This window comes from Oncorhynchus mykiss, chromosome 16, assembly GCF_013265735.2.
Source record: "Oncorhynchus mykiss isolate Arlee chromosome 16, USDA_OmykA_1.1, whole genome shotgun sequence".
NCBI lineage: Eukaryota > Metazoa > Chordata > Actinopteri > Salmoniformes > Salmonidae > Oncorhynchus > Oncorhynchus mykiss.
This window is the reverse complement of record NC_048580.1, coordinates 77,944,105-77,963,284: the sequence shown is the minus strand read 5'-3', so window position 1 is coordinate 77,963,284 and position 19,180 is coordinate 77,944,105. Positions and strand designations below refer to the sequence as shown.

General features: G+C 44.6%; 1 protein-coding gene across 5 annotated transcripts in view; it reads left to right on the top strand.

The window, feature by feature from the left end:
• Window positions 1-7,686, top strand: part of flna (filamin A, alpha (actin binding protein 280)) — a 69,381-nt gene extending 61,695 nt beyond the window's left edge. For 3 of the 5 annotated variants that reach the window (XM_036947849.1, XM_036947850.1, XM_036947847.1), the window contains 13 exons: window positions 711-884; window positions 1,004-1,165; window positions 1,337-1,540; window positions 2,369-2,521; window positions 2,610-2,732; window positions 2,840-3,193; window positions 3,277-3,414; window positions 3,741-3,856; window positions 4,680-4,812; window positions 5,401-5,577; window positions 5,806-6,024; window positions 6,111-6,308; window positions 6,463-7,686. In XM_036947849.1, coding sequence (XP_036803744.1) covers window positions 711-884; window positions 1,004-1,165; window positions 1,337-1,540; window positions 2,369-2,521; window positions 2,610-2,732; window positions 2,840-3,193; window positions 3,277-3,414; window positions 3,741-3,856; window positions 4,680-4,812; window positions 5,401-5,577; window positions 5,806-6,024; window positions 6,111-6,308; window positions 6,463-6,647 — 2,336 coding nt within the window. In that variant the 3' untranslated portion in view covers window positions 6,648-7,686. The remainder of the gene's footprint in view (window positions 1-710; window positions 885-1,003; window positions 1,166-1,336; window positions 1,541-2,368; window positions 2,522-2,609; window positions 2,733-2,839; window positions 3,194-3,276; window positions 3,415-3,740; window positions 3,857-4,679; window positions 4,813-5,400; window positions 5,578-5,805; window positions 6,025-6,110; window positions 6,309-6,462) is intronic. The other 2 variants (XM_036947852.1, XM_036947851.1) reach the window with 2 other exon arrangements.
• Window positions 7,687-19,180: the final 11,494 nt, after the last annotated feature.

Sequence of the window (19,180 nt, the reverse complement as noted above, 5' to 3'; positions counted from 1 at the left end):
CTCTATGTGAAGGAGATGTGTCGTGCTGCATGAGACAAATGGTGGTCACACCAGATACTGACTGGTTTTCTGGTCCATGTTCCTACTTCCTACCTTTTTGTTAAGGTATCTGTGACCAACATGCATATCTGTATTACCATCATGTGAAATCCATAGATTAGGGCCTAATTAATGTATTTCAATTGACTGATTTGCTTATGAACTAACTCAAATCTTTTAAATTGTTGCATTTTTATATTTTTGTTCCGTATATGAAGAATCGAATGTGCAGTGTTGGTACGCACACACACACACACACACAGAGTTGATGTGTGTAATGCATGTACACTGAGTGAACAAAACATTAGGAACAGGTTAAATAATTATATTTGAGACTTGGGTTGTGTACGTGTGCCATTGAGGGTGAATAGACGAGACAAAATATTTAAGTACCTTTCAACCGGGGTATGGTAGCAGGTGCCAGGCGCATCAGTTTCAGTTTGTCAAAAACTGCAACGCTGCTGGGTTTTTCAAGCTCAACAGTTTCCTGTGTGTATCAATGTTCCACCAGCCAACTTGCTACAACTGTGGGAAGTATTGGAGTCAAAATGGGCCGGGACACTTTTTCAACACTTTGTAGAGTCCCTGATGAATTGAGGCTGTTCTGAGGGCAAACTGGGTCCATATTAGGATTATGTATTTGCTAACCTCTCTCGCTCTCTCTCGTGTAGGTGGTCTGTCTCTGGCCATCGAGGGTCCTTCTAAAGCTGACATCAGCTGTGTGGATAACCAGGATGGAACGTGCTCTGTGTCCTACCTGCCTGTCCTACCTGGGGACTATAGCATCCTGGTCAAATACAATGACAAACACATCCCTGGCAGCCCCTTCTCAGCCCACATCACAGGTAACACTATTTTACATGTGAAAAACAATGGACCCTCTCCCTGTCTCAGTGATTACTCTGAGGATGTCCCATCTGAAGGTGGCTCTGCTGCTGACATCCCATAATGTTCTGTCTCCTAGGTGATGACTCTATGAGGATGTCCCATCTGAAGGTGGGCTCTGCTGCTGACATCCCATTGGACATTGGCGAGCTGGACCTGAGTCAGCTGACAGCCTCTCTGACCACGCCCTCCGGCCGAGAGGAACCCTGCCACCTCAAGATGCTCCGCAACGGACATGTCGGTCAGTGTTGAGCAGAAACAGACCATCTACTATCATTGTTCATTTGACTAATTTCTAAATGTATGGCGTTGCCTCAGCCGAGAGTAGAACAATACCAACGTTACAAATCATTGTAGTCTACAGATCGTTTATGATTCTCAGAAGCTCCTCTAACCTGTCATTGTCCGTCAGGCATCTCGTTTGTTCCCAAGGAGATCGGGGAGCACCTGGTGAACATCAAGAAGAACGGACGCCATATTCCCAGCAGCCCCATCGCCGTGATGATCAGTCAATCGGAGATTGGTGACGCCAGTCGGGTGCGAGTGACTGGCCAGGGCCTCAGTGAGGCCAAAACATTTGAACCTGCTGAGTTCATCATCGACACACGCGAAGCAGGTCAGTGAGGGTCTGAGGAGGTTCAGGTGAAGCAGGTCAGTGAGGGTCTGCGAAGCAGGTCAGTGAGGGTCTGCGAAGCAGGTCAGTGAGGGTCTGCGAAGCGGGTCAGTGAGGGTCTGCGAAGCGGGTCAGTGAGGGTCTGCGAAGCGGGTCAGTGAGGGTTTGCGAAGCGGGTCAGTGAGGGTCTGCGAAGCGGGTCAGTGAGGGTCTGCGAAGCGGGTCAGTGAGGGTCTGCGAAGCGGGTCAGTGAGGGTCTGCGAAGCGGGTCAGTGAGGGTCTGCGAAGCGGGTCAGTGAGGGTCTGCGAAGCGGGTCAGTGAGGGTCTGCGAAGCGGGTCAGTGAGGGTCTGCGAAGCGGGTCAGTGAGGGTCTGCGAAGCGGGTCAGTGAGGGTCTGCGAAGCGGGTCAGTGAGGGTCTGCGTAGCATCAGGTGATTTTGGTATTTTATTCTTTTTTTTGCCTTTGATGTTAAGATTGAACAATAAAGGTGAACTTTGCTTTTTTCCATCCAAATCTCCTTGACGTAAATGGCATGTTATCGAGGGGGGATTTCACTTTGAGAAACTTACCCAACCAGCGATTCACTTCCTTATCCTTGTGCAATATGGGAGCTCTGAAAAACATGAACAAAGGCTCCAAAAAGACTCTTTTAGAAACACAAGCTCTGTCTAGCGACGCAGGTCTTTAGGCTCTCGGAAACAAATCGGTGTCTGAAACATTCTATTAAATCCCTTTTACATCAAAAATAAAGATGGCTGTGAAAAGAAAGGTGCTCTAAGTTTGTTGTGATTTTTGGAAAGCATTTTAAATGATGTTTGATTTGTTGCAGGCTATGGGGGTCTGAGTCTGTCCATCGAAGGCCCCAGTAAGGTGGACATTAACACTGAGGACCAGGAGGATGGCACCTGTAAGGTCACCTACTGCCCTACTGAACCAGGAAACTACATCATCAACATCAAGTTCGCCGACCAACACGTACCAGGTACTCATTTCCTGACATCCTCGATTTTAAATTAAAAAAATAATTATAATTATAATAAATATTGTTTTAAAAATGTGTGTGTGTGTAGGGAGTGCGTTCACAGTGAAGGTGACGGGAGAAGGGAGGATGAAGGAGAGCATCACCAGGAAGAAGAGGGCAGCGTCTGTTGCTAACGTGGGCAGCCAGTGTGACCTCAGCCTCAAGATCCCAGGTACCCTCTCCTACCATCCAGGAGATGCTGATCAGATCAGTAGACATGATGGACCAGTCCGTCTGGTCAGGTCCAGGAGGCTGTTAACCCTGTGTGTGTCTTAACAGAGATCAGCATAGCAGACATGGTGGCCCAGGTGACCAGTCCGTCTGGTCAGGTCCAGGAGGCTGTTAACCCTGTGTGTGTCTTAACAGAGATCAGCATAGCAGACATGGTGGCCCAGGTGACCAGTCCATCTGGTCAGGTCCAGGAGGCTGACATCATGGAGGGAGAGAACAACACCTACTGCATCCGCTTTGTTCCCACGGAGACCGGCGTACACACAGTGTGTGTGAAGTATGCGGGCGTGCACGTGCCCGGCAGCCCCTTCCAGTTCACAGTGGGGCCCCTGGGAGAAGGAGGAGCCCACAAGGTCCGCGCTGGGGGGCCCGGGCTGGAGAGAGCAGAGGCTGGAGTACCAGGTACGTACAGGTGTGTGTGTTGGGGTTACTATACTGTGAGGATCACACATTGACATTGTGTGTGTTGATCCGTGTGTGTGTAGCTGAGTTCAGTATCTGGACGCGGGAGGCAGGTGCAGGGGGTCTCAGCATTGCGGTGGAGGGGCCCAGTAAAGCAGAGATCACCTTCGAGGACCGCAAGGACGGATCCAGTGGTGTATCCTACATGGTCCAGGAGTCAGGTGTGTTGAGAATGGTAACGACTATCTAACCACCAAGAGCCTGGTGATGATCGTCCTCATTATAAGCATTATCATCAACGTTAGCATTCTTATTAAGAGGTTTGTGTGCGTTTCTTACTCAGTGTGTGTGTAGAACAAAGTTCACTTCATAAGCTCACTTCCCAGCTTGAGAAACGTTTTCTATAGCCTAATTTGCTAAGATGTTGTCAAGCAGACAGTCACCTGTGTTTGAGGCTGAGGATCTGCCATTGAGGACCGGTAAGGACTTGTGGAAGGAAGCTACACAGTTAGTCAGCACAGTGATGCCTGTTACACGTGTGTTGCAGGAGACTATGAGGTGTCTGTCCGTTTCAACGAGGAGCACATCCCTGACAGTCCCTTCGTGGTTCCTGTGGCGTCGCCCTCTGATGACGCCAGACGACTCACTGTTGCCAGTCTTCAGGTGAGGCTCGGAGACACACACGCACACACCCAGGACTACACTACCCACAATGCAGCAGCAGCAGCCTGTGGGGGGATATTGTGTGGCTAGCATTTACAGGATGGTGTGTGGCTTGCATTTTACGGGATGGTGTGTGTATAGGTACGGCAATTGCTGAACATCAGAGTAGGTTTTTGTTTTGAAGAACAATAGGTCAGTCATTAGTCAGTCACTCAGAGGGTTAGAGGTCAGGTCGTGCTGCTGCTGCTGTGTTGTTGGGAAGTGCAAGGGTTTGTGGGAAACTAAAGGACTGTGTGTTTCTCGTGCCTCGTTCTAAAGGCTCCCAACAGTCCCCTTCCTCCTCCTCCCTTCCCATCATCCACCAGGCACTAAAGGGTTAAAGAGGATGCAATGGGCCAGTTTCTGTCTCTCTCTCTCTCACACACACACACACACACACACACACTCTTTTCTGTCCTGTTCTTCACCTCTGACTCTCCTCTTTACCCCTGTTAGCTGCCTGCAGGTAAGTTTGAGTTGTATTCTATTGCATTGTTATTATGTTGAGCATGTGTTAGTGTTGACAGTGACTTGATAGCGTTGTATTGATGTGTGATAGCGTTGACAGATTGACTTGATAGCGTTGACAGATTGACGTGTGATAGCGTTGACAGATTGACGTGTGATAGCGTTGACAGATTGACGTGTGATAGCGTTGACAGATTGACGTGTGATAGCGTTGACAGATTGACGTGTGATAGCGTTGACAGATTGACGTGTGATAGCGTTGACAGATTGACGTGCGTAGTTGTGGTGTTGAGTTGTGAGTTATATATCTGAGCAGGAGTCCGGGTTGAAGGTCAATCACCCAGCATCCTTTGCTGTGAGCCTGAACGGAGCGAAGGGACAGATTGACGCTAAAGTCCACAGCCCCTCCGGAGCCCTGGAGGGCTGCTGTGTTACTGAGCTAGACCAAGGTAACTACTACCCCACAATACTACACAATACTATACTACACTGTGTTACTGAGAAAGACCAAGGTAACTACTACCACACAATAGTACAATATACTACACAATACTTTACTATACTACACTGTTACTGAACTAGACCAAGGTAACTAATAATACTGCACGATACTACTACATTACTATTACTAGGGACAGGGGGATACCTAGTCAGTTGTCCAACTGAAATATGTCTCCCTCATTTAACCCAACCCCTCAATCAGAGCGGTGCGGGGGGCTGCCTTAATCAACATCCACGTCTTAACCCACTGTTCCCCCGGGCGCTGGGCTGCCCACTGTTCCCCCGGGCGCTGGGCTGCCCACTGTTCCCCCGGGCGCTGGGCTGCCCACTGTTCCCCCGGGCGCTGGGCTGCCCACTGTTCCCCCGGGCGCTGGGCTGCCCACTGTTCCCCCGGGCGCTGGGCTGCCCACTGTTCCCCCGGGCGCTGGGCTGCCCACTGTTCCCCCGGGCGCTGAATGACAGATTTTTACTATACACTGCGACACAATAATAATATATTACGTTACACTACTAAACAGCAAAATCTCTCTCTCTAGATAAGTATGCTGTCCGATTCATTCCCAGAGAGAACGGTCTGTATCTGATCGATGTGAAGTTCAACGGCAGCCACATCCCCGGCAGTCCCTTCAAGATCAGGGTGGGGGAGACGGGCCAGGCTGGAGACCCAGGCATGGTGACCGCATACGGAGCTGGATTAGAGGGAGGAAACACTGGTACGATTGAGGAGGAGCGTGTTGCAGACCTGGGTTTCAAATCATTTATCTGTGCCTGTTTGAGCTTAGCTCAATAAGCCAATATAATAAGTCTCAAAATGACAAACCCTGCCTGTCGGGCACTCCAGGCATACTAAAGCAAAGCTCAAATTATTTTACTCCTGGGTTTAATGTGTTGTGGTGTGAGAGATGTGTTCTCATCTGTAGTCATTTACAACCCCTCTGCAGGTACAGCCTGTGAGTTCGTGGTTAACACCAGTAAGGCGGGCCCTGGGGCCCTGGCGGTGACTATCGATGGCCCCTCCAAGGTGAAGATGGACTGTGTTGAGTGTCCAGAGGGTTACAAGGTGACCTACACCCCCATGGCTCCAGGAAACTACTTAATCTCCATCAGATACGGAGGTCCTTACCACATCGTAGGATCCCCCTTCAAGGCCAAGATCACTGGTGAGGGACCTGGACACATGCTGTACACAAACAATGGAGATGTCAGGCCTCACTCGACACTCTTAACCGCTGTCTTTCTCCTCCAGGCTCCAAGCTGGTCAGTAGCCATAGTAACCACGAGACGTCCAGTGTCATGGTCGACCCCGTGACTCGCCAGGTTAGCTCTTCCCACCAGGGAGCTCCCAGCCAATCGGACGCCAGCTGTGTGACAGCCAAAGGTCTCGGCCTATCAAAGGGCTTTATCGGCCAGAAGAACAACTTCAGCGTCGACTGCAGCAAAGCAGGTGTGTGTTTAGTCTCGGTGGTGTGTGTTTTAACACTGCCCTCCCTCCAGGTCGTAACATGCTGTTGGTGGTGTGTGCGTTTTAGTCTGTGGTATCTGACCCTCTCTGGCTCTCTCAGGTTACAGTGTGTGTATTAACACTGCCCTCCCTCCAGGTCGTAACATGCTGTTGGTGGGTGTGGACGGGCCCAGGGTTCCCTGTGAGGAGGTACTGGTGAAGCACCTTGGGAACCGTGTCTATAACATCAGCTACCAGCTCAAGGAGAAGGGAGAGTACATCCTGGTAGTGAAGTGGGGAGAACAACACATCCCTGGCAGCCCCTACCACATCACTGTCTAGACCAATCAGATTCGACTCCATTACTGTCTAGAGGCCAATGACAAATCAGAACCCTCCAAACTAGCCCTTTTGTCTTCATAGCAATCAGAGATTACAACTTTCTAAACTCATTCACCATAACCCAAACAATAATGCATAAACACTGAATATTCCTCTTCATTCCTCTCCTCCCCATCACTATCATCCTCCTCCCCTCACCTATCATAATCATTAGTAGTCATATAGAGGGGAAACATGCACCTTTTTATTACTGTAAAATAGCTTAGCAACATGTACCTTCCTTTCCCCACGCAGTGTTTAGCTGTGGGCTAGTGATAGCCTAGCCTAGCGTATGGTAGCATAGTGTATTGGTATAGGGGTTAGCCTACCCTAGCAGAGCATAGTATATTGGTATGAGAATAGCCTAATGCTAGTCCAGTGTGTTCATGATGCTAATTCTAAAGTGTTTAAGGGAAAGTGGGATACCTTGTCAGTTAAGCTGCTGCTACTGTGGCTTGGTGTTAGCTCGTCTTAACCATAATAATGAAAGGGCTTATAGGTTAAACTGTTAGAATAGTTTGTTAATAACAAATGGATAGCACGTTAGTGATGCTAGCGTAGCCGGCTCCTATAACTTCACACACACTTGTTTTAGAGGTGCGACTAGCACCACTGCAGCGACTGACCCAGTTAGAACGGCGTCTTACAGCATATTGACTAGCATCAAAGTATTACTAATTATAGTGTGATGTCCATGTCACTAGTAGTATGATTAACTGTAGTGTGGAAGTGATGTCCAGATACTAGTATTGAATAAAAAACTGTCACTGTAATAGCTGTAATATTACTAGCAGTGAATATGAGAAGTGTTGGATGGAGAGATGAGCAAAATGCATAAAGAACAAATGTTGCTTTGTGTTCCTGCTAAGTGTTCTAAACCCCCCTGCTCTTTAGCTTTGTTACGCAGTATTCCAGAATAAAATAACCTTGTCTGTTAAAGGGCTTTAAAGTGTTGTAAAAGACAGTATTTTGATCCACAATAAAGATTGTCTTGAAGGATCTCTGTCAAGCTCAATGTGGTTCTTCTTATCCTTCGATGGCACGCACTCCGGAGATCCATGTGTGTTATTTCATAGTGTTGATGTCTAGTACAAATTAAGAAAAACCCTTGAATGAGTAGGTGTTCTAAAACTTTTGACCTGTAGTGTAGATCACACATTAACTACAGAGATCACATTCTACAAAGACCACGTACTACTGAAACCTCACTACAGAGATCACAGACTAAAGTTCCACAGAGTTCCCTGAATTCCTATCGGACCTTGAAGTCACATTTTTGGTGACTTCAATATTTACATGGAGAAGTCCACAGACCCACTCCAAAAGGCTTTAGGAGCCATCAACAACTCAGTGGGTTTTGTCCAACATGTCTCCCTACCTACTCACTGCCACAGTCACACTCTGGATATAGTTTAGTCCCGTGGAATAAATATTGTGGATCTAAATGTTTTTCCTTAAAATCCTGGACTATCGGACCACCATCTTATTACTTTTGTAATCGCAACAAACAATCTGCTCTGACCCCAAACAAGGATCATCAAAAGCTGTGCCATAAATTCTCAGACAACCCAAAGATTCAGATCTTTGGGTTGTCCAGACTCCCTTCACCTACCCAAGGATGGTTGAGTACAAAAATTGTCTAACCACCTGAGGATCTAAATGTTACCTTGTGCAATACCCTAGATGTAGTAGCACCCCTAAAAACTAAACATTTGTCACAAGAAATTTGTTCCCTTTTATACAGAAAATACCAGAGTCCTGAAGCTTCCAGAAAATTGGAAGGGAAATGGCGTTCCAACATAGTGGAAGTCTTCCGACTAGCTTGGAAAGACGTTACCGTGCAGTATCGAAGAGCCCTCACTGCTGCTCCATCCTATTTTTCAAACTTAAATGAGAATAAGAACAATCCTAAATGTATGTTTTATACTGTTGCAAAGCTAACTGAAAAGCAGCATTCCCCAAGAGAGGAAAACAGAACCACTCTTGAAACAGACACAACTTGACCCAGAATCTTTTTTTTAGTTTTTATTAAAAGATATTGGCCTATATTGAATCTTTCATTCCTCTCAATTTGTTTTTTCCTTCTTGAAGACAGTGTACAAAATGTTTGTCTGGTTTTTGACCCATCGTAGCACTGCACACGTGACGGTGAATTACCTTTTAATGGCGACTCTGCAGTTGTGCTGCTTTTGACACCATCGATCACATTCTTTTGGAGAGATTAGAAACCCAAGTTGGTTTAGATCTTATCTGTTGGACAGATATCAGTTCACCTCTGGTTGGTTTGTCCTCTGACAAATCAATGGTAAGTTTCGGTGTTCCTCAAGGTTCAGTTTTAGGACCACTATTGTTTTCACTATATATTCTACCTCTTGGTGATGTCATTCGGAAACATAATGTTAACATTCACTGCTATGCAGAGGACACACAGCTGTACATTTTGATGAAACATGGTGAAGCCCCAAAATTGCCCTCCATGGAAACCTGTGTTTAAGAGACAAGGAAGTGGATGGTGGCAAATGTTTAACTTTTTTTAAATTGGACAAAACCGAGACCTGCTGTTGGATCTGATAATCTTGGATTGTTTTAGTCATCCCAAATAAAACTGAAGCTGCGTTACTCTGGACCCCGATCTCTCTTTTGACGAACATATCAATATTTCAAGGGCAGCTTTTTTTTAAACATTTTTTGTAAAAATTGAAAAAATCAAACTTTAAAAAAATAATGCTTTTGTCACTTCTAGATTCGACTACTGCAATGCTCTACTTTCCGGCTACCTGGATAAAGCACTAAACTTCAGTTAGTGCTAAACACGGCTGCTAGAATCTTGACTAGAACCAAACAATGTGATCATATTACTCCAGTGCTAGCCTCCCTACACTGGCTTCCTGTCAAGGCAAGGGCTGATTTCAAGGTTTTACTGCTAACCTACAAAACATTACATGGGCTTGCTCCTACCTATCTCTCTGACTTCATCTTCCCAATTGTCCCTATAATTTCTAAGCAAACAGCTGGAGTCAGGGCTTTCTCCAATGGAGCTCCATTTTTATGGAATGGTCTGCCAATCAATGTGAGAGATGCAGACTCGGTCTCAACCTTTAAGTCTTTATTAAAGACTCATCTCTTCAGTAGGTCCTATGATTGAGTGTAGTCTGACCCAGGGGTGTGAAGGTGAACAAAAAGGCACTGGAGCAACGAACCGCGCTTGCTGTCTCTGCCTGGCCGGTTCCCCTCTTTCCACTGGGATTCTCTGCCTCTAACCCTATTACAGGTGCTGTGTCACTGGCTTACTGGTGCTCTTCCATGCCATCCCTAGGAGGGGTGCGTCACTTGAGTGGTCTGAGTCCCTGATGTGATCTTCCTGTCTGGTTTTGAGCCCCCTGGGGTTCATGCGGTGGAGATCTTTGTGGGCTATACTCAACCTTGTCTCAGGGTAGGAAGTTGGTGGTCTGTTGATGTCCCTCTAGTGGTGTGGGTGCTGTGCTTTGGCAAAGTGGGTGGGGTTACAGTTGAAGTCGGAAGTTTACATACACCTTAGTGGTACTCCACAGGATATTTCTTTGGCCTCTGACACCACCAACATTACATACTTGTGTTCTGTTGGTCAGATAAGACCTAAACCAGTTCACTGCCTCATCATTTAGACCATTTCAGTTTCATCAGGAGAATATCATGGTCTACAGTGTCAAAAGCTTTCTGCCTAAAATGACCATACCTGTATAGTTCCCCTCCTCACTTTCCTGCTTAATGTGGTCAAAAAGGTGGATAAAGTAATCGAAAAGAGCTGTTCTAGAGCCAGACTGGAGTTCACAGAGCCAGACTGGAGTTCACAGAGCCAGACTGGAGTTCACAGAGCCAGACAGGAGTTCATAAATAAGTTTGTTCTCCCTCAAGTTGATTACAAACTCATCTCTCAACAACTTTGGATGAGGTTCTGAGGTTTGACACAGGCCTGTAGTTTCCTACATTTGTTTTACTGCTCTTCTTGTGGAGTGAAACCAGGCTGTTTTGGGATCCTTGGGGAATTGACCACTGTTAATAGAAAGGTTTATAATATGCGTTATAATTTTTGCAGTGACACGAGCACTATCCTTTATGAATCTTGCAGGAAGGTTGTCCAGCCCAGTTGCTTTGTTGGTGCTCATCAAGCATAGTAGATTGGCAACATTGTCCACTGTCACCTCCTCTGTCACAGCTCAAACTAATCATTAGTGATCCTTTGATGTGGTACAAGTTGATAATAAAGACTGGCCATAGTGTCCAGAGCAGGTGGGTAACTTCTTAACCAGAGATGAGGCTGAGAGTGGTTAAAACTGTGTTAAAATTATTAGCAACCTTTGCCTTGTCATAGCATAAACATAATCAATATCCAGGCCAATACTACAGGGATTTACCGTATCATCATCAATATCCAGGCCAATACTACAGGATTTTACCGTATCATCATCAATATCCAGGCCAATACTACAGGATTTTACCGTATCATCATCAATATCCAGGCCAATACTACAGGATTTTACCGTATCATCATCAATATCCAGGCCAATACTACAGGATTTTACCGTATCATCATCAATATCCAGGCCAAAACTACAGGATTTTACCATATCATCATCATCAATATCCAGGCCAATGCTACAGGATTTTACCGTATCATCAATATACAGGATTTTACCTTACCATCATCAATATCCAGGCCAAAACTACAGGATTTTACCTTACCATCATCATCATCAATATCCAGGCCAATACTACAGGATTTTACCGTATCATCATCAATATCCAGGCCAAAACTACAGGATTTTACCGTATCATCATCAATATCCAGGCCAAAACTACAGGATTTTACTGTATCATCATCAATATCCAGGCCAATACTACAGGATTTTACCGTATCATCATCATCATCAATATCCAGGCCAATACTACAGGATTTTACCGTATCATCATCAATATCCAGGCCAAAACTACAGGATTTTACTGTATCATCATCAATATCCAGGCCAAAACTACAGGATTTTACCGTATCATCATCAATATCCAGGCCAAAACTACAGGATTTTACCGTATCATCAATATCCAGGCCAATACTACAGGATTTTACCGTATCATCATCAATATCCAGGCCAAAACTACAGGATTTTACCGTATCATAATCATCATCAATATCCAGGCCAAAACTACAGGATTTTACCATATCATCATCAATATCCAGGCCAATACTACAGGATTTTACCATATCATCATCAATATCCAGGCCAATACTACAGGATTTTACCTTACCATCATCAATATCCAGGCCAAAACTACAGGATTTTACCGTATCATCATCATCATCATCAATATCCAGGCCAAAACTACAGGATTTTACCTTAATATATTTGTATTTATTTAACCTTTATTTAACCAGGTAGGCTAGTTGAGAACACCTTTATTTAACCAGGTAGGCCAGTTGAGAACACCTTTATTTAACCAGGTAGGCCAGTTGAGAACACCTTTATTGAACTAGATAGGCCAGTTGAGAACAAGTTCTCATTTACAATTGCAACCTGGCCAAGATAAAGCAAAGCAGTTCGACACATACAACAACACAGAGTTACACACGGAGTAAAACAAACATACAGTCAATAATACAGTAGAAAAATAAGTCTATATACGATGTGAGCAAATGAGGTGAGATAAGGGAGGGAAAGGCAAAAAAAGGCCATGGTGGCAAAGTAAATACAATATAGCAAGTAAAACACTGGAATGCTTGATTTGCAGTGGAAGAATGTACAAAGTAGAGAGAGAAATAGTGGGGTGCAAAGGAGCACACCACCTGTGTCATTAAGGCCTAGACCTTTTGACAGAGGCCAAATTAAGTTTACAGTAGAACTGCCAATGGCAGACATGGTTAATGTAATGAAATGTTGTATAATGCACTTTTTTTTATAAAGAAAATCACCTTCCGGTGTAAAAACCAGGAAATTCAAAACAAAAACTAAGTTTTAAGTGAAAGTAGGTCTGAAGCTGTAAAAAGAAAGGACATTCACAAGGTTTGAATCTTAAGCAACCTGCATACAAATTGTTCCAAATACAATAGACCAACACAGCTACTGTCGTAGAGCAATCCTGTGGGCTGTAAAACCTTGGTAGAGCATGGGTGGAGTAGGCATTGTGGGGCTGTAAAACCTTGGTAGAGCATGGGTGGAATAGGCATTGTGGTGCTGTAAAACCTTGGTAGAGCATGGGTGGAGTAGGCATTGTGGTGCTGTAAAACATTGGTAGAGCATGGGTGGAGTAGGCATTGTGGTGCTGTAAAACATTGGTAGAGCATGGGTGGAGTAGGCATTGTGGTGCTGTAAAACCTTGGTAGAGCATGGGTGGAGTAGGCATTGTGGTGCTGTAAAACATTGGTAGAGCATGGGTGGAGTAGGCATTGTGGTGCTGTAAAACCTTGGTAGAGCATGGGTGGAGTAGGCATTGTGGTGCTGTAAAACCTTGGTAGAGCATGGGTGGAGGAGGCATTGTGGTGCTGTGAAACCTTGGTAGAGCATGGGTGGAGTAGGCATTGTGGGGCTGTAAAACCTTGGTAGAGCATGGGTGGAGGAGGCATTGTGGTGCTGTAAAACCTTGGTAGAGCATGGGTGGAGGAGGCATTGTGGTGCTGTAAAACCTTGGTAGAGCATGGGTGGAGGAGGCATTGTGATGCTGTAAAACCTTGGTAGAGCATGGGTGGAGTAGGCATTGTGGTGCTCCTAAATTTACTATATTTTTCAGCTTCAGACCAATACCCACTTCTTACTTAAATTCCTGAAAATTATGTCATGGCTTTAGAAGCTTCTGATAGGCTAATTGACATCATTTGAGTCAATTGGAGGTGTACCTGTGGATGTATTTCAAGGCCTACCTTCAAACTCAGTGCCTCTTTTCTTCACATCATGGGAAAATCTAAAGAAATCAGCCAAGACCTCAGAAAACAAATTGTAGACCTCTGGTTTGATGAAACAAAAATATAATTGTTTGGCCATAATGACGATCGTTATGTTTGGAGGAAAAAGGGGGAGACTCGCAAAGCTGAAGAAAACCATCCCAACCGTGAAGCACGGGGGTGGCAGCATCATGTTGTGGGGGTGCTTTGCTGAAGGAGGGACTGGTGCACTTCACAAAATAGACGGCATTATGAGGGGGGGAAATTATGTGGATATATTCAAAATGTTTGACCCAAGTTAAACAATTTAAAGGCAATGCTACCAAATACTAATTGAGTGTATGTACACTTCTGACCCAATGGGAATGTGACCCAATAGTAATGTGCTGTAATAAAAGTATAAATAAAAGCTGAAATAAATCATTCTCTCTATTATTCTGACATTTCACATTCTTAAAATAAAGTGGTGATCCTAACTGACCTAAAACAGGGAATTTTTACTGGAATTAAATGTCAGAAATTGTGAAAAACTGAGTTATATACAGTTGAAGTTGGAAGTTTACATACACCTTAGCCGGATACATTTAAACTCAGTTTTTCACAATTCCTGACATTTAATCCTAGTAAAAATGTGAAGAAATAGCGAAGCATAACCCTCTCATAGAGAAAAGGATGAATGCATGTGGCAATGCTAAGTACCCAAGCCACCAAACCCAGAAGGAAGTCCTTGAGGGCTGAGCTGAGATGGTACAGAGCGAACTAATAAGAGCAAACTAATAAGAGAAGTAAAATAAAGTGAAGTTTTTAGTGTAATTGCAGATGAAACCAAAGATTTAAATAAAAAAATAGCAAATGTCTTTAGTTGTGAGGTACTATTACAACGAGGCCATCCACGACTGATTTTTACACTTCCAGGCAGCTGAAAGTTTAGATGCAGCAGGCCTCACGAACATGATAATTGATTGCCTTGAAAAACATGGTCTGGACTACAGAAATAATCTGGAATAATGAGCGGAAAGCATTCTGGTGTGTCTGCATGGATTTTAAACAGTGCAAGATTTTATGTACACTGTAATCCACTTTGTTTGACTGTGGTTCTTGTCGATGCTGTAAAATCAGTGCCTGAGGCAGTTCACTTTTTTCTCTCCTGCAGAAGCTTTCTAACTTTGTATCTGGCTCGTACGTTCATCTCAAGTGTCTTGCTGTTCAGAAAGAGCTGTATCCGCAGCAGCAGCCCAGGGAACTATACGGAGACTTACGGCTGGCTGTAAGGTAGGCATGCAGATACATGGCATGCCGTAATCTGAGGGACAGGATTCCAGCAGTTTTGAGAGTGCTACAGGACATCACACTTGAACATAGTGGTGATAGATCAGTGGAGGCAAGGGGCCTTCGTTCTCAGATTTACATAGGGCTTTGGTTACCTTTTGGTTACCTTTTGTAAAGTCCTTGGTGATGCCAAATGTCTTTCTGACATGCTCCAATCAAGCTCTCTTGACCCAGCAAGGGCTGTGGATCTAGTGGGTGTAATCTGAGGGACAGGCTTCCAGCAGTTCTGAGAGTGCTACAGGATATCAAGGTCTGTGGATCTAGTAGGTGCTGTGGATCTAGTATGTGCTGTGGTTCTAGTAGGTGCTGTGGATCGAGTAGGTGCTGTAGATCTAGTAGGTGCTGTGGATCTAGTAGGTGCTGTAGATCTAGTAGGTGCTGTGGATCTAGTAGGTGCTGTAGATCTAGTAGGTGCTGTGTATCTAGTAGGTGCTGTAGATCTAGTATGTGCTGTGGATCTAGTATGTGCTGTAGATCTAGTATGTGCTGTAGATCTAGTAGGTGCTGTAGATCTAGTATGTGCTTTAGATCTAGTAGGTGCTGTAGATCTAGTAGGTGCTGTAGATCTAGTAGGTGCTGTAGATCTAGTAGGTGCTGTAGATCTAGTAGGTGCTGTAGATCTAGTAGGTGCTGTAGATCTAGTAGGTGCCCTTAGACACATTACAGGACTACAGAAGTGAGGGTTACTATGGAGAACTATGGAAAGGGGTTGAAGAGATTGCAGAGCTCTGTGAAATAAGTGCAGACATTGTGTAAAAGAGTAGCCTAAAACAAGTTTAAGATTTCACAACTTATTGATGATGAGCACTGTAGGACAGAAAGATAGTGACCAAGTGATGGTGAGAGCTTCCAAAGAGCTGTCTTTAATCAGGTGCTCGACAGTCTCACCGCTGAGCTGCAGAGGAGTTTTTCAAAGACGGATTACGAGATAATGCAAAGGGACCAGCCTCTCAACCCCAAGAGGACAACATTCTTCAATGAGGAGCCTCTGTTTGCCTTTGCTCAGACCTTTGAGTCAGATTTAGAGGACCTCACTATCTGGCACATTGAATTCTAGTGTAGTAACCCTTATGGACCTCACTATCTGCCACATTGAATTCTAGTGAAGTAACCCTTATGGACCTCACTATCTGGCACATTGAATTCTAGTGAAGTAACCCTTATGGACTTCACTATCTGCCACATTGAATTCTAGTGAAGTAACCCTTATGGACTTCACTATCTGGCACATTGAATTCTAGTGAAGTAACCCTTATGGACCTCACTATCTGGCACATTGAATTCTAGTGTAGTAACCCTTATGGACCTCACTATCTGCCACATTGAATTCTAGTGTAGTAAACCTTATGGACCTCACATTGAATTCTAGTGTAGTAACCCTTATGGACTTCACTATCTGGCACATTGAATTCTAGTGAAGTAACCCTTATGGACCTCACTATCTGGCACATTGAATTCTAGTGTAGTAACCCTTATGGACCTCACTATCTGCCACATTGAATTCTAGTGTAGTAAACCTTATGGACCTCACATTGAATTCTAGTGTAGTAACCCTTATGGACCTCACTATCTGTCACATTGAATTCTAGTGAAGTAACCCTTATGGACCTCACTATCTGGCACATTGAATTCTAGTGTAGTAACCCTTATGGACCTCACTATCTGGCACATTGAATTCTAGTGTAGTAACCCTTATGGACCTCACTATCTGCTGCATTGAATTCTAGTGTAGTAACCCTTATGGACCTCACTATCTGGCACATTGAATTCTAGTGTAGTAAACCTTATGGACCTCACTATCTGCTGCATTGAATTCTAGTGAAGTAACCCTTATGGACCTCACTATCTGGCACATTGGATTCTAGTGAAGTAACCCTTATGGACCTCACTATCTGGCACATTGAATTCTAGTGTAGTAACCCTTATGGACCTCACTATCTGGCACATTGAATTCTAGTGTAGTAACCCTTATGGACCTCACTATCTGGCACATTGAATTCTAGTGTAGTAACCCTTATGGACCTCACTATCTGGCACATTGAATTCTAGTGTAGTAACCCTTATGGACCTCACATTGAATTCTAGTGTAGTAACCCTTATGGACCTCACTATCTGGCACATTGAATTCTAGTGTAGTAACCCTTATGGACCTCACATTGAATTCTAGTGTAGTAACCCTTATAGACCTCACTATCTGGCACGTTGAATTCTAGTGAAGTAACCCTTATGGACTTCACTATCTGGCACATTGAATTCTAGTGTAGTAACCCTTATGGACCTCACTATCTGCCACATTGAATTCTAGTGTAGTAACCCTTATGGACCTCACATTGAATTCTAGTGAAGTAACCCTTATGGACTTCACTATCTGGCACATTGAATTCTAGTGAAGTAACCCTTATGGACCTCACTATCTGCCACATTGAATTCTAGTGTAGTAACCCTTATGGACCTCACTATCTGCCACATTGAATTATAGTGTAGTAACCCTTATGGACCTCACATTGAATTCTAGTGTAGTAACCCTTATGGACCTCACTATCTCCTGCATTGAAGAACTCCGGGTTCAGTGAATTATCACTTCTACCTCTAATCAGCAATCATAGGATTAATTCATGCTCCTTAGATGCCAGGTTAGGGTTACACACTCATTTTCGGTCATGGTCTATGGACCCCATGAAGTAGCCTTGACCACCCCCTGTATACAACTCTAGTTCCGCAACTGGACACAGTGCATTCAGTTATCTACACACAACACCCCATTATCACCAAGCAAAAGCAGGCTTTTAGACATTTTTGCAGATTTATAATAAAAAATATATTTTTTTAAGTATTCAGTCCCTTTATGCAGTACTTGGTTGAATAAACCTACCATTCAAATTATAGACTGATAATTTCTTTGTCAGTGGACAAACGTACAAAATCAGCAGGGGATCAAATACTTTTTTCCCTCACTGTATGTGAGAATGATATTCATTGACTACAGCTCAGCGTTCAACACCATAGCGCCCTCAAAGCTCATCAATTTTTATTTTATTTCACCTTTTTTTAACCAGGCAGGCTAGTTGAGAACAAGTTCCCTTTATTTAACCAGGTAGGCTAGTTGAGAACAATTTCTCATTTACAACTGCGACCTGGCCAAGATAAAGTGTAGCAATTCGACACATACAACAACACAGAGTTACACATGGAATAAACAAAACATACAGTCAATAATACAGTAGAACAAAAGAAAACAAAAAGTCTATATACAGTGAGTGCAAATGAGGTAAGTTAAGGAAATAAATAGGCCATGGTGGCGAAGTAATTACAATATAGGAATTAAACACTGGAATGGTAGATCGGCAGAAGATGAATGTGCAGGTAGAGATACTGAGGTGCAAAGGAGCAAGATAAATAAATAAATACCAGTATGGGGATGAGGTAGGTAGATAGATGGGCTGTTTACAGGTGTAGTGATCTGTAAGGGAGATAAGAGTCTCCAGTGGCAGAGGGAGGGCTAAACACTGGACTTCCTGATGGGCCGCCCCCAGGTGGTAAGGGTAGGTAACAACACTGGATCCTGGACTTCCTGATGGGCCGCCCCCAGGTGGTAAGGGTAGGTAACAACACTGGATCCTGGACTTCTTGATGGCCCGCCCCCAGGTGGTAAGGGTAGGTAACAACACTGGATCCTGGACTTCCTGATGGGCCGCCCCCAGGTGGTAAGGGTAGGTAACAACACTGGATCCTGGACTTCTTGATGGCCCGCCCCCAGGTGGTAAGGGTAGGTAACAACACTGGATCCTGGACTTCCTGATGGGCCACCCCCAGGTGGTAAGGGTAGGTAACAACACTGGATCCTGGACTTCCTGATGGGCCACCCCCAGGTGGTAAGGGTAGGTAACAACACATCCACCACGCTGATCCTCAACACTCAATATTGGTTTCATCAGACCAGAGAATCTTGTTTCTCATAGTCTGAGAGTCCTTTAAGTTCCTTTTGGCCAACTCCAAGCGGGCTGTCATGTGCCTTTTACTGAGGAGTGGCTTCAGTCTGGCCACTCTACCATAAAGGCCTGATTGGTTGAGTCTGCAGAGATGGTTGTCATTCTGGAAGGTTCTCCCATCTCCACAGAGGAACTCTGGAGCTCTGTCAGAGTGACCATTGGGTTCTTACTCACCTCCCTGACCAAGGCCCTTCTCCCACGATTGCTCCGTTTGGCCAGGCAGACAGCTCTAGGAAGAGTCTTGGTGGTTCCAAACTTCTTCCATT